A 14,612-nucleotide genomic window follows, 5' to 3' on the forward strand; every position below is an offset into this window, starting at 1 on the left:
TGGGAAACTCAGCTCACATTTCAAGGGTGCAGTCTATGATAGCAGGGAAGTCCTGCAACTGCTTGAAGGACAGGAGCTGGTCACAATCAAGAATGAGAGAGCAATGAATGGCTATGTTCAGCTCACTTTCTCCATTTTATGTAGTCCAGAAGCCAAGCCTAGGGGATGTAATAACACCTACATTGTTAATCTACCTCGAATCAGGCGAAGCCTGGGGGTTTGAATAGAAAGACATGACTTGATTATTCGAGTTACCAAAAAATGTTTTATTCCATCAACTCCAACTCCAACTGGCTCTCTCTGAAATCCAGCTCTTAAAATGTACAGCTACAAAGGCAGCATGCAAATCCCCTAGCTGCTGGTGGAAGCGACACCCCCTGGGGTGAGCCTTTAACCTCTGTCAGCAAAAACAATAGAAACACACAAGTGTGGATCAGCTTGTGACTGGGCCTATCTACACTGCCCCCCAAAGTCTGTGCTAACATTTGAGTACCCAAACCAGGAGAAATGTTGGAGAGGCGGGGCCTTCTGGGAGGAAGTTAGGCTACTCGGGGAGAATATCCTTTTTAAATTATGTATGTGGATCAGTGGGGATGAGCAGTTGAGTGCAGGTGCCCCAGAGGCCAAAAGGGTCAGAGGTCAGTGATGGAAGGAGAGAGGTAGTTTAGGAAGTTGTCCTCTAATCTTCACACATGTGCTGTGCCAGCCATGCATGAGCTTACCATGCATGTCATACATACATACATACACACACACACACACACACACACACACACACACACACACACATTCACGTAGTAATAATAATGACAACTATTTTAACTTAAAAACTAGAAGCTAAAGTCGACAACTATGCATACTTGCTCCATCTTCTCCCTTCAGTTCCACCTGGCAGTTTAGAAAGTAAAGAAAACATCTCTTCTTCCCTCTGCAACCATTAACTGTACTTACTTGGAGAGGGGGCACATAAGCCCTTCCCCGCTCCATGACAAATTGTCCAGAGCCCCATGGACAGTCTTGTGCAGCTCTTATGCTGAGAATCTCAGCTGCTAACAGTTTAAGAGCATAATGAACACACCATGGTGTGTGTGCACGCACGCACACACACGTGTGCAATTTTGGGTCATGTTCCTCAGGCTGTCCACCACTGACTTTTCAGACAGAGTGTCTGATGGACCTGGAAAGGATGCAACAGGGATCCACCTGTGTCCTCCTCCCCAGTGCTGGGATCACAGTCACACACCATACCTGGTTTCTTAACACCTTGCACTTAGGGATTGAGCTAGGGACCTGCATGTTACCAACTGGGCTATTTCTCAGGCCCTCGGCACTCAGCGGTCCATGGCGCTTCCACTCTTACCATTTTCTGCCATTTTAGATGATGGAAGAGATGGCTGTGATCCAGTGAGCCCAACAGGTGACCTAAAGTCACAATGACTCCTTCTTTAATTAAGAAGTCCATCAACAGATGGGATCCAGAAACATTCAATCCTTGGAACATGTCACCAATACCTCATCGCTGGACCCAAAGGCTCCTAGGTCACGCTGCCCAAAGCAAGGCTTCATTTAAAACCCCTGTAGTGAGATAACTCCCTTAGGTTTGCATTTACCCAGTGCTTTTTACTCATTGTTTCTCTTGTAAATGGCCCCTCTTGTTCTTACCTTGATGTAGACTCTCTGAGGTCAAGGGTCACCATTTTCACTAGATCAACTGTGTTGTACCTGCTTGCAAGAGACCATCACATAGAGCTTGTTGACAGGTGATTGCCCTAAAGAAGGAGAGATTGGAGAGAGAGGATCAAGGATCAGTGAAGCTCCCCTGATATTTCAATGTTTTCTCCCAGCCATTTGTATGCAGTTTGGCCCTAATTGCATATGGCCTTGTGGTGTCCAGAAGTGTGAGTATCTCTCTAGGCTGGAGGAGGTTAACTGGGGACTGCATTTATGTCGCTATGGGGAGGCCGTCATCCATGCTAAATGAAGACTTTCCTCTGTGATAGTCACCCACCGCATGTAAGCAACCACCCACCCTGTGTGCTATAAGGAAGCCTGGTAAGCTCCTTGGTTCCCCAGGGTGAAGTTCGGGCAGAGTGATACTTTGGTTTGTCATTGGGAGCTTATTGCAGGTCATATTTTGATTTGTCTTTGGGATCTCATAAGCAGAGGGTAGACATTGTCTACAGTTCTTCAGGGAGGGGATTCTCCCAAGGAGCTTGTCCAGGTCATCTTGGATGGCTGTCTAAATTAATTCTGGATGCTGTAGCAAATGCCACCAGGCTTAGAAACAGAGTCTACAATAATCTTGAACTTTTGATCCTCCTGGCTCCATCTCTTACGTGCTGAATTACAGACACCTGTTACCACACCCAGCTTATCATCCCCCGCCCCCAAGGTATTATAAGGACACAGATGCCATCCATGAAGGCCCCTCCCCCACATGCTAATCACCTCACATAGGAGCATTTTCTAAAACTTCCACTTCATAGGTAAAGATCAGCATGTGTATTTGGGGAGATAAAAACCATGCCTATCATAGGTGTGGCTCAACACACAGTGCATGGGCTCAGCTTCCGGCCTTCTATGTTCTATAGGGAGCACTCACCCTATAGGGAGCACTCACTCTATAAGGAGCACTCACTCTATAGGGAGCACTCACAAGCTCGCCTGGTTCAGAAAATCCATGGAGTTCATCCAAGGAACTCCAAGTTCCTTTAATAGTTGGGAACTACTTGCCCAACACGCTTGTGACTTTGTGGTAAGGTGCTTGGGAAAGGTGGCCCCTTTGACCTCATTTCCAGTCACCATAAAGTTATAACCCCAGAAGTCCATGCAGCCCAAGATCTGATCTGACCATTTCCCAAGGGAACGTAGGGCAGGCTGCCACTATTTGACCAGTAGCAACAAGGCAAAGGACAGGCTGGGGAGGAAATTACAAGGAAAGGATAATGGTTGAGACTTGGGATCCCAGGGATGGGACACAATGAGAGAGAGGAACTTGCAAATGAAGGGAAAGGTGTGAGGACCAGAGTTAGAACCTCTAATGCCAGCACTCAGGAGGACAAGTGTGGGCATCCCCAGGGCACACTGACTAGCTAAGCTAGAAAGAGTCAGTGAGCTCCAGGTTCAGTGAGAGACCTTGGCTCAATAAATAAAGTGGACTGCAGCTGAGGAAGATACCCAACATCTTCTTCCGGTCCCCAAATGCATGCACACATGCAAGCAAGTTCACATGCACATCCAGACACGCACACTTACCACGTACATACACATACACACAGAAGAAGAGGAAAAGGGACCATCATTACTACGTGCGTGTTTCTTCTGGGTTTCCAAGACCCTCTGTGTAAACTGAGCGCCTTTCAGCAGTTCCAACAGAGCCCTGAACCACTTCCAAACCCAGCATGTACCATAAAATATACCAGTCATCCTGCAGAACCAGAGATCCGGAGAGACTGAGCACTTCCGCTTTTATCCCTAGTTCTGTGTTTGTGGAATAAATGAATTCTCAAGAGTCTTCACAGAAGCTTTTGCGTCTCTGAACAAGGTCTGTTGATTATGGCTGTTCATGTTCCACAGTGTACAAGAGCATCCAGCAAAATGGGGGAAGGAGATCGAGATCGAGTCTCATCCTTGTCATTAAGACTTTTTTTCTCTGGCTGGATCTGTTCTTTACTCAGAGGAAGAGGGGCCTTTTCCCGCCTCACACAATAGCACCATATGGGCTTGCAGCAGGCCAAACTGTATGCTGAACAACTAACTGCCTTCCAACAGAGAAGGGGATTCTCTGCTGTCCTAGAAAGGCTAGGGCTGAGGGATTTTATAACTCTGTTTCCTCCTGTCCTTCACCAGCCTCCAAGCCTTAGACACCCATGGTTCTCAACCTGTGGGTTGTGACCCCTTAGGAGTTTGAATTTTAAATATCCTGCATATCAGATATTTGCATCAGAATTCATAACAGTAGCAAACTTTCAGCTAGGAACTAGCAACAAGATAACCTTATGGCTGGTGGGAGGGGGTTCACCACAGCATGAGGAACTGTATAAAAGGGTCACAGTGTTAGGAAGGTCGAGAACCACTGTTCAACACCAACTCCACTCCCAGCCAGGCTCCTGTTGACTCCTTTCCCCTCTGGCTTTTGTCTTCTTCAGGTTTCGGGATGACAACACCAGCCACAACGGGAGGGAAGATTTTTCTGATCTTTTATGGTCTTATTGGGTGTGCAAGTACCATCCTCTTCTTCAACCTCTTCCTGGAGCGGCTGATCACTGTCATTGCCTACGTCATGAGGTCCTGTCACCAGCAGCAGCTGCGCAGACGTGGGGCGGTGACCCAGGGCAACCTGAAGGCCCCTGAAAAGGGAGAGGCGGACAGCCTGGCTGGCTGGAAGCCCTCTGTGTACTACGTCATGCTGATCCTGTGCTTGGCCTCTGTGGCCATCTCCTGCGGAGCCTCAGCTCTGTACACCACCATGGAGGGCTGGAGCTACTTTGACTCCGTGTACTTCTGTTTTGTGGCTTTCAGCACCATTGGCTTCGGGGACCTAGTCAGCAGCCAGAACGCCCAATATGAGAGCCAAGGACTCTACCGCTTTGTCAACTTCTTCCTCATCCTCATGGGCGTCTGCTGCATCTACTCCTTGTTTAACGTCATCTCCATCCTGATCAAACAGACAGTGAACTGGATCCTGAGGAAACTGGATGGCGGGTGCTTCTCACATTGCCAAAGAGGACTCCTGCGGTCCAGGAGGAATGTGGTGATGCCAGGCAACATCCGGAACAGGTGCAACATCTCCATAGAGACGGATGGGGTGATGGAAAGTGACACTGATGGGCGACGTCTCTCGGGGGAGATGATCTCCATGAAGGACACCAACAAGGTGTCCCTGGCCATCCTGCAGAAGCAGTTGTCCGAGATGGCCAATGGTGGACCCCACCAGACCAGTGCATCCTCCCGGGATGATGAGTTCTCAGGGGGAGTGGGAGCCTTTGCAGTAATGAATAACAGGCTGGCAGAGACCAGTGGAGATAGGTAGGAACCAAAAGTAGCTGCTAGATGAGGAAACCCAGGGCGAGTGGGGAATAAGACACTGCTACCACCCCAGTGAGCTCAGCGGCGTCTCTGGCTGTTGTACTTAGTGAGTGCCTCCAGTTCAGCTGTTGGAACCTGACCTTGGCCTCGGGCAACAGTAACTTCTCAAGGCTGGAGACTGGAGCCTCCTTACCTGACTCTTGCTTTACTCTTGAATTCCAAATTTCATATTTGGAACTGCTGAGGGCCTCACCTTCCTCCAGAGTCGTGATTATCTAAGAGAGACAGGTCTCAGTCCAGCTTTGGTCTCCCCCTCCACGATCCATCCCTAGGGAGGGAAAGCCCCGTAAAGCCTGATTCTATCCCAGGTTGGGAATGGTGGCTGATCTTCATCCGGCCCCTCAAGAGAAAGCCATGAACATTCCAGAATGTCTCTGGCCTTCCTTCTGCTGGGCCTCCTTCCAAGCATAGCTATTGTTGGTTCCATTAATGGGGAAGTCATCTAATCCTCTTTATACCTGCTTCTCTGTCTGGGAGTCTTGGTTTTGTTTCCTTTTGTTTCCTGTTTGACTAATGTATCCTTTGGATCTTACTAGTAAGAAAACCAAATCCATCTTCAAACCTTTAAGCTGTTGCAGATGATGGCAGTGAGTCAAAGAAGAGGAAAATTCCATCTTGTCACTGAAGCCCACGGCTTGCTGTGTTCTCTCTGAATGGTTTACACGGATTAGGTCACTTTACCAGGGCTGAGAGCCTGTTGTAAAGGCAACTGACTATTTATTAGAACTGAACATTGAATAAATTCTCATTTTGTTAACTACGAGAGTCCATGGTGATCATTGCAGACAGGGTTAAGGAAGCCGGAACTACGAGCTTCATCCTGGAGTCTGGACTGGAGCATAACGTTCTAGGCCACATAATAAAGTACGGATTTCTAGTCTTCTCCGCTGCAGGGCTGGCTTCCGAAACTGTACCACAGCCAGAGATGCGAAGCTTCCAGGCCTGTTACAGCATCCTTCCTAGGAATGGAGGTTGCTAGCCTTCTGAAATGCAAGAGAAAAAAGCATGTAAGGCACAACAGGAGTCTTTTTTTTTTTTTTACAAGACTAGAGTTGAGTACATACAGCACTCTCAGAAGTGATTAAATGGACCAGAAAAACCAGTCAAGGGATGGGCAGAAGAGAACCTGGGAGCTCAGAACATCCTTAGGGATCCTCATCCCACCCTTGACTTTCACAAAGGAAGCAGCAGGTAACTCAGGGACCAGCCCCTCATCTGAGTCTCAGGCCTGGTGAGATGCAGTTGGGAGAAGGACTCAGGAGTCTGGGAAATAAACTTGGCTCTCTCGGCCCCTCCTCCATCCAGTTTTGAGCCCTTCCCCCAGGTTTCTCTGTAGGCCGGAAGACCTTTTCTTTATCTTCCAGGACCTGCATGGCTTTTAAAGGGAAGCAACCTGGAGTTGCTACCAGAGTGGGTAATTGTCACCACAAAGCAAGCTGCCCCTCTGCTCTGTGCCACCAGGAGCTGGATGCTACTTCTTAACAGTTTATTGATGCTCCTATTTCTGATACAAGAGCGGCATAGAACATGTCCTTTCTTCTCTAAAAAGGTCCCTAGAGATCACAGCAGTGTGTCAGGAGGCCAGGTGCATCCTTGCAATCAAGGTTCATCAAGTGAGTCAACTTCAAAAGAGGATGCTTGCTTACAGAGCTGCTCCAATCACAAAACTCAGATTCCTGAAACTGTGCGCCTACACCAGCATAAACTTCCCAGCTGTGTTGTTTGTCTGTTTGTTGAGACAGGTTCTCACTCTGCGGCTCCATCTGACCTCGAACACGTGACCTGTTTGGTTTCAGCCTCCCCGATGCTGGAATTACAGGAGTGAGCCATGGTGCCCAACTCACCCAAAGTTTTAGAAAACCGAACTTGCTTCCCTCAAAATCCATTCTGAGTCTCTGAGTGTGAGTCCCCTTTTCTGTGGGCTGAGAGTTTCCTAGTGGGAACATTGGAGAACCAGTATTAGAAGAAAAGTGTATGGGAGAGGAGGAAGGAAGGAGAGAGGGGGAAAGAGAGGGAAGGAGGGAGGGAGGGAGGAAATAAACAACTTGAAAAATTAGGAACCCTCACGTAATAAAGGTTTTTATTATTATTAATAGACATGAACTGGTCAAGAGGACATTTTAGACAGTGATAATCAAAGCCGAGTTCATGAGGCTCCTGAAAGAGTAGCAGATACACACAGAAAGGAAGCAAGCTTGTGGATGCCCTGGGTGGTGGCAGCCATGTTTTTCTTTGCTCTTACTGCCTCCTGCTGCCTCTGTTCCCACCTGGCTTGCTTTCAGCTCCCCTCAACAAGAAGCCATAGAAATTGGCCCAGCATCCTGTGTCAGGAGTTCAGGGTCTCCCTGCTGATGGTGCTTCAGGCTTTATGTTCGAGGTCTGGCGTTTTCTCTGAGACAGGAATGTGACCCCGGCAGCCCATCTCTCTGAGGTTCGTTCCGGATGGTTTGCCTGCACTGGGGCAAAACTCCATGCTTCAGCCTCCACATTTTCCATCAACTCAGCTCATAATTCATTTTGTTGTTCAAAGAGACCGTCATACCAAATGAAAGCCATAAGCACTTGCTATAAATAGGAGATGATAAAGTGAATCTCAAACTGTGTTATTAAATCCTATCCAAATCCTGTATCCTAGCAAAGACTCTGAGCCTGTGGGCTTTTCTCTCTTAGAAAAATGGAGAATAGGTGGCCATAGTTGTGCCTGCTGAGGTGAGAGGACCCAGATCAAGGCTGTTTTTTGGTGGTATAGGAAATTCCAGGCCAGGCAAGGCCACATGAGACCCTGTCTCAAAACAAGGCCAGCAAGATGGTTCTGTGGTAAAAACTTGCTGCAAACCTGACGTGAGTTCAATCCCTGAAATCCACATGATGAACGAAAAGAACTGACTGTCATAAGCTGGCCTTCACAGTGAACTCTCTCTCTCTCTCACACACACACACACACACACTGGCCTTCACAGCAAATTCTCTCTCTCTCTCTCTCTCTCTCTCTCTCACACACACACACACACACACACACACACACACACACACACTGGCCTTCACAGCAAACACACACACATGCATGCACACATGCACGCACACATGCATGCAGATGCATGCACATGCACACACACTGGCCTTCACAGCAAACACACACACATGCATGCACACATGCACGCACACATGGATGCAAATGCATGCACATACACACACACTGGCCTTCACAGCAAACTCACACACACACACACACACACACACACACACACACACACACACACGCACATGCACGCACACATGCACATGCATGCAAATGCATGCACACACACATGCACACACACCACACACACACTGGCCTTCACAGCAAACTCACACACACACATGCACATGACACACGCACATGCATGCACTTGCCTGCAAATATGCACACAGTGTTTTTTTTCCAAAGGACTATGTCATTTCACATTGTTAATCCACAACAGAAAGCATGTCATCAAATGTAGGAAAGGGGAAGGGAGCACCTGAATCAAACTTGTTCTGTGATGGAGCCGAAAGAACCAGAGGGAGTTGAGAAGGACTCTCCCTTACTGTGTGATTCTGTTAATTCCACACTGAGGGCCCCTAAAGGCATCTCACATTCTGCCCATATCCTTGGTGCCCACATCTGGAGCAGCAGCACACAAATAACAGAGTACTGATTCTGCGGTCAGACCAGCGTGTGAACAAGCAGCTCTTTGTGTGAGAACACCGGAGCTTGGCTCTCAGTCTCTTCTCCACCGAGCCCATCTCTGAACGCCAGTTCCCTCCGCAAGCTATGGAAGGATCCAATGAGGTGATGCCTAGAGAAGGTATCAGGACTCTCGGGCATGGGGCGCTGGGCTGCGGGTTTGGATTTGAAGGGGAGGTCCACTAACATTGCATCCAGCTAGGAAAGACTTGGCACGCCAAGCATTTAAATGACTGACTTCCTTCTGTCATTCAGTGGTGTCTCCTTAGTTTTGTTCTGCCCCCCAGACCCCCCACCACCAAATCCTGTATCTGTTCCAGAGAGCTTCTATTTCAGTATCAGCTGACCTCAGCAAAGCACTTGATACAACACTTTGGAAACCATCACACACACATGCATACACACGCACATACACTCACACAAACAACACTCATACACACACCACATATACATCACGCATGCATACACTCAGACACATACAATCACACACATGTTCATACATACACATTCATACACACACACACATACGCACACATTCACATGCTCACACACACATGTACAATCACATACACATATACCCTCACACATACTCATACATACACATTCACACACACACACACACACAAACACTCACATACACACATGTGTTCACACACACACACACACGAAGCATTTGAAGATCTAGGGCTTACTCATATTTGTAATGTTTTCATAACCACACTGTGGAACAGTCAGGCACTTATCTTCAAACTCCTTCTACCCTTTCTGGAATAGGAAGGTAAGTAGTGATCTGATTTTACCCCAGTTACTGAGGATTGGGTTGGCCGTGGTTTGAGAATATGGCTAGAAGTGATTTACTTTGGTGTTCTGGTGGTAATTCTCTAATACCTATGGATATTAGTTATAATTCTTCTCTAATATCCTGTTTATTAGAACTGTTTCTCCTCCTGCCCTCCATTGTTTTGAAATAGTAGGGAAGTTTCTGTAATGTTCCTTTCAAGGCACCTTTGATAACAATGAATTCATTCTTTCAGTCATGATCTATCTGAAAAAAGTCCTTGTTATGCCTCTGCTCTCTGTATGGGTGTGTGACTGAGGGGTGAGGGTGAGGGGTTGTGGAGAGAGAGAGAGAGAGAGAGAGAGAGAGAGAGAGAGAGAGAGAGAGAGAGAGAGAGGTTGTATGTTTACACATATAGGTACAGATGTGTGGGTGTGGGTGCATATGGAGACCAGAGGTCTTCCTAATTGAACTCCATCTGATATATTGAGGCTGAGTCCCTCACTTGAACCCAGAGCTCACTGGTATTGCCAGTCTAGCTAGTGAGCTTGTTCTAAGGATAGTCTTTCTCTACCCCCTGAGCAATAGATGTAAGGTGGGCCACCATGCCTGCTCAGAATTTCTATGCATGCTGAGGTCCAAACCTGTGCAGCAAGCACTTCACCTACTGAGACAATCTCCTCAGCCTACTCCTCTGCTTTTGAAAATACTCCTAACAGAATTCTACACTGCCAGGTCTTAAAAAAAAATAATGTAACCCTTCAAGTAGTACCGCACAGTTGTGTGTTGATTTGTGTGGCTTCTAATAAGAATTTTGCTATGTTTTTCTGGTTCTTGAGAACATAATATTCCCTTTTCTCTAGCTGGCTTCTAAATTATCTCTTTGTGACTTGTACATGATATGTGTGTGTGTGTGTGTGTGTGTGTGTGTGTGTGTGAGAGAGAGAGAGAGAGAGAGAGAGAGAGAGAGAGAGGGAGGGAGAGGGAGAGGGAGAGGGAGAGGTACTAGATTAGTGATACACACAGGCAAGATCCACCAATAAATATTAAAATTAATGATATAAAGTTCAAGCAAAAGGAGTGTGTTTGCAGTCTCAAGGAGTGGCTATCAAAATGTTTGATAGTTTGGGCTGGAACTGTAGCTCAATGACAGGAAGCTTACAAAGCCCTGTGAGGTCCCAGGTTCACTCTTTAGCAATTATAAATATTTGATACTTATGAAGAAAACAACCACAATGGCAAATCATGGTAGGCACCATATTTCTTAAGGAAAACTTAAGTTAACCCTGTAATGAAACATGTCACTTCTGTGTTATCTGACACAACACATAGAGCCCTATGTTCTCAGAGTGACCCATCCCTGCCATCTGATCACATAAGGACATCAGCTGAACCCCACTGAGGAGCATTCTGGGAAATAACTGACCAGGGCTCTTCAAAGCTCGGGGTCATGGAGACAGATGAGCTACGTGGAGAATGAAGAAGAGATCGAACAAAGATGTAGGTTGTGTTGGCCCCTGGAACTAATGTAGTCTAGGTCCTGGGCTGTATCATGGAGTGTGACTGGGGCACTAAGATGGGGATGAAGTCTAGTGAATGGTGGTGTCTAGTTGATACCATTGCTCCAAGCCTAAGTCCTTAGTTTGGATGAGTGTTCTGTGGTTATGCAAGATGTTTGTTCGCGCAAGGGGAGGTTGGGTAACAAGTATATGGGACACTCTGCACTGTTTCTACAGCTGTGTAAGGATAAAATTATCTCAAAGTAGGAGAATTGGAAAGAAACAAAACAAGGCTTTCAGCAGCTGGCGCAGCCTGGCACACCTGGACTGGGGTGTGACTTGAGCTCACCGCTGTGACACAAGTTCATTCTCATGTCCTCGGCAGCTGAGGACACTAGTCTGAAGTGAAGTGTCTGGGGCCGGGGGTTCTTAGGCCAAAGGCTGCAGCATCAGTGACTAGAGACTTGTTACGGATGCAAATTCTCAGTCCTTACATTCAAGGAAGGAACTCCAAATCCCAACATTAGCAGGTCCTGAAGACAAGGTTCTGGGGGCCAAAACTGGGACCCACAGGTATAGAGCAGAAAGAATCTAATTTTTGCAAATAATGCAGATTTTAAGTTAGATTTGAGTTTTTTCTTAGACCACTCACGTGTGTAAGGTGTTGTTCTGAATTGGTTGGGTTTTGTTTCGTTTTGAATCAGGAGTTCAAGGCTACATATTTTAAGGCTAAGCCCAGAGTTCGTGAGCCCCTGTGTCAATACACATACAATATCTAAATTAATTAGTAAATGAGATCTTCTTTTAGTCATGTGTTAGGAAAGCAGACATGGTCCCCATTGCACCGTGGCTCATGCTGGTGCCATGAGGACTGGAATCCAGGCTCTTCCTACAGGTTGTACCATCCGACTGCCTCTAAGGTGGGATAACTCTCTGTAGAGGGCAACTCTTGTTAAAAATGTCCACCTGAGGAGAGGCAGCCACGAGAACCAGCCTCCACAAAAATTCTAATGGCATCACCAGCTCTGAGACTCCCTTTTGGTTTTCTAGAACTTTCTCTCACCTCTTCACTAACCTTATCTGTTAAGCTGAGCAGGCCCACTTCGGTTCCTGTGTATCCCCAAGTCACCTGCTGACTCAGAGACAGTCTTGCTGTGCTTTGTCTCAGATTTTTGTTAGAATATTCTTGTTTGAGAGCTTAGGGGCCTGTTTTATGATTATGATTATTATGATTATGATTATTATGATTATTATTATTATTATTATTATTATTTATTAGTAGTATTCTCCCCTTAAACCCTTTGAAGATTATAACTGGTTTTTATCTCTCTCCTGCTGGCCCATGTAGGAATCAATAATAGCCTCTTATTCACCCTTGGACAAAAAGATCTAAGTTTTAGAAGCCACACTTATTATTTTTCTCAGTGCTGCACTTTAAGACAAAACTGTGTAGAGATGGAAAAATAGGAGCCTGTATTCCATCAAGCAATGGCTTCAGAACACTAGGCCGACCAGACAAAAAGAAATAAGTCTCTGGTACTTAGACAACGGGTTCATCAGAAAGGGGGAAAAAAGCTTTTTCACCATCCTATCAAAAGCAACCTACAGATTCAATCAATCCCCATCAAAATTTCCACACAGTTCTTCATAGAAATTTAAAGGACAATATTTAGTTTTGTGTGAAAACATGCACAGAGAGAGAGAGAGAGAGAGAGAGAGAGAGAGAGAGAGAGAGAGAGGCGGGGGGGGGGGTAACTACAATTAGCTAAAACAATCCTGAACAATAAAAGACCTGCCAAAGGTGTCATCATCCTTGATCTCAAATTGTACTACAGAGCTATATAAAAAACATGGCACGATATCGGCCTAAATACAAACACATTGATTAGTGGAATTGAATTGATGACGCAGACATGATAAGTTCACACACCTAGACACTGATAATTGAGAAAGAAACGTACACTGGAAAAGACAGCATCCTCAACAAATGCTGTTTAGACCGGATGCCTGCATGGAGAAGAATGCAAATGGATCCACATTCACTATCCTGACTAAAACTCTACTCCAGCTATATCAAGGACCTCAACAAAAGGCCAGATACACCGAGCCTGACAGAAAAGAAAATGGGGAATAGTCTTGAACTCACAGGCACAGGAAAGACTGTCCGAACAGAAATTCTCAGTGCAAGCACTAGAACAGTTAGTAAATGGAACCTCATAAAGTTGAAAGGCTTCTGTAAGGCAAAGGACACCTACACACAAAGGGGTAGCCTACAGAATGGGAAAACATTCTTACCAACTTTACATCCAATAGAGAATTAATGTCCAAAATATGAAAAGAAGTCAAAAAACTGCAATTCAAGAAAACAAATAATCCAATTTAAAAAAATGGAGTACAAATCTAAACAGAATTACCAAATGAGAAAACAAATGGCTGAGAAGCACTTAAAAGAAACATCTGTAAGCATCAGAGAAATGCTAATCAAAACTACTTCGAGATTTCTTTTCCTTACACCAATCAGAATGGCCAAGATCAGTAAATACATGACAGCTCACTCTGGCAAGGATGTGGAGTTTGGGAAACACTCATCCACTGCTGAGGAGTCCAAATCTGTCTGTACAGGCACTATGGAAACCAGTAGGCAGATCCACAGGAAGCTAAAAGTAGTTCTACCTCAAGGTCCAGCCATACCACCTCTGGGCACATAACCAAAGCACTCTACACTCTACTACAGAGACTTGCTCATCCATGTTCATTGCTCGTCATAAGAGCCAGATATAGGGAACCACTTACATGTCCACTGATGGATGAATGGATAACGAAAATGTTCTCTTTATTTACATAATGGAGTATTACTCAACTTTTTAAAAGAGAAAACACCGAAATCATGAAGTTCACAGATAAATAGATGGAGTTAGAAAAGATGCCATCCTGAGTGAAGTAACCTAGACCCCCAAAATAAATATTGTACATATTCACTTATATAGTGGACATTAGCTATTACATCTTGATAATCAGGCTACAGTACATAAACAGGGGTTAGGTATAGATTCAGGGATAGTGGGGAAGAAAGACTCTCCCTGGGAAGGCAAAATAGAAGTGGGGGGATTAATAGGAAGGGAAGTCAGAATAGTTTAGCAACGGAAGTTTAGGGCAGGTGGGAGAGATGGAGATAAGAAATTGATAAGGGCACACTTTTCCAGGCAGAAGAAGTAGCACCCAACAATTGTGCCAAGTTGGCAAGTTGAAAACATGTAACTCTGTGTGTGTGTGTGTGTGTGTGTGTGTGTGTGTGTGTGTGTGTTTTATCCAAGGATTCAAGGGAAGCCAAGTAGGGGCTGGTAGTGCAGTCACTTCCCAGACCTAAAGGTGAGTAAAACAAAAACTATGCAACACCAACCCACTACAAACTCTGCATCTATCATGTGACCCGCCTGCAAGATACATTAATGCAACAATGGCACAAAAGTTGTAGGAGTAACCAACCTACCATCTAACTGAGGTAACTAACCCGCTATATGATTGTTAAAGCTCACTCCAT

At 45.8% G+C, this 14,612-nt stretch overlaps 1 protein-coding gene across 1 annotated transcript in view; it reads left to right on the forward strand.

Moving 5' to 3' along the window:
• The window catches only part of KCNK13 (potassium two pore domain channel subfamily K member 13), a gene marked incomplete at both ends in the record, with an annotated part of 92,616 nt that extends 87,584 nt beyond the window's left edge, over nucleotides 1-5,032 (forward strand). Inside the window, one exon of the mRNA XM_080919528.1 lies at nucleotides 4,149-5,032. Within this exon, the coding sequence (XP_080775654.1) occupies nucleotides 4,149-5,032 (884 nt within the window). The remainder of the gene's footprint in view (nucleotides 1-4,148) is intronic.
• Between the last annotated feature and the right edge of the window lie 9,580 nt (nucleotides 5,033-14,612).

This window comes from Micromys minutus, assembly GCF_963924665.1.
Source record: "Micromys minutus genome assembly, chromosome: 1".
Taxonomy (NCBI): domain Eukaryota; kingdom Metazoa; phylum Chordata; class Mammalia; order Rodentia; family Muridae; genus Micromys; species Micromys minutus.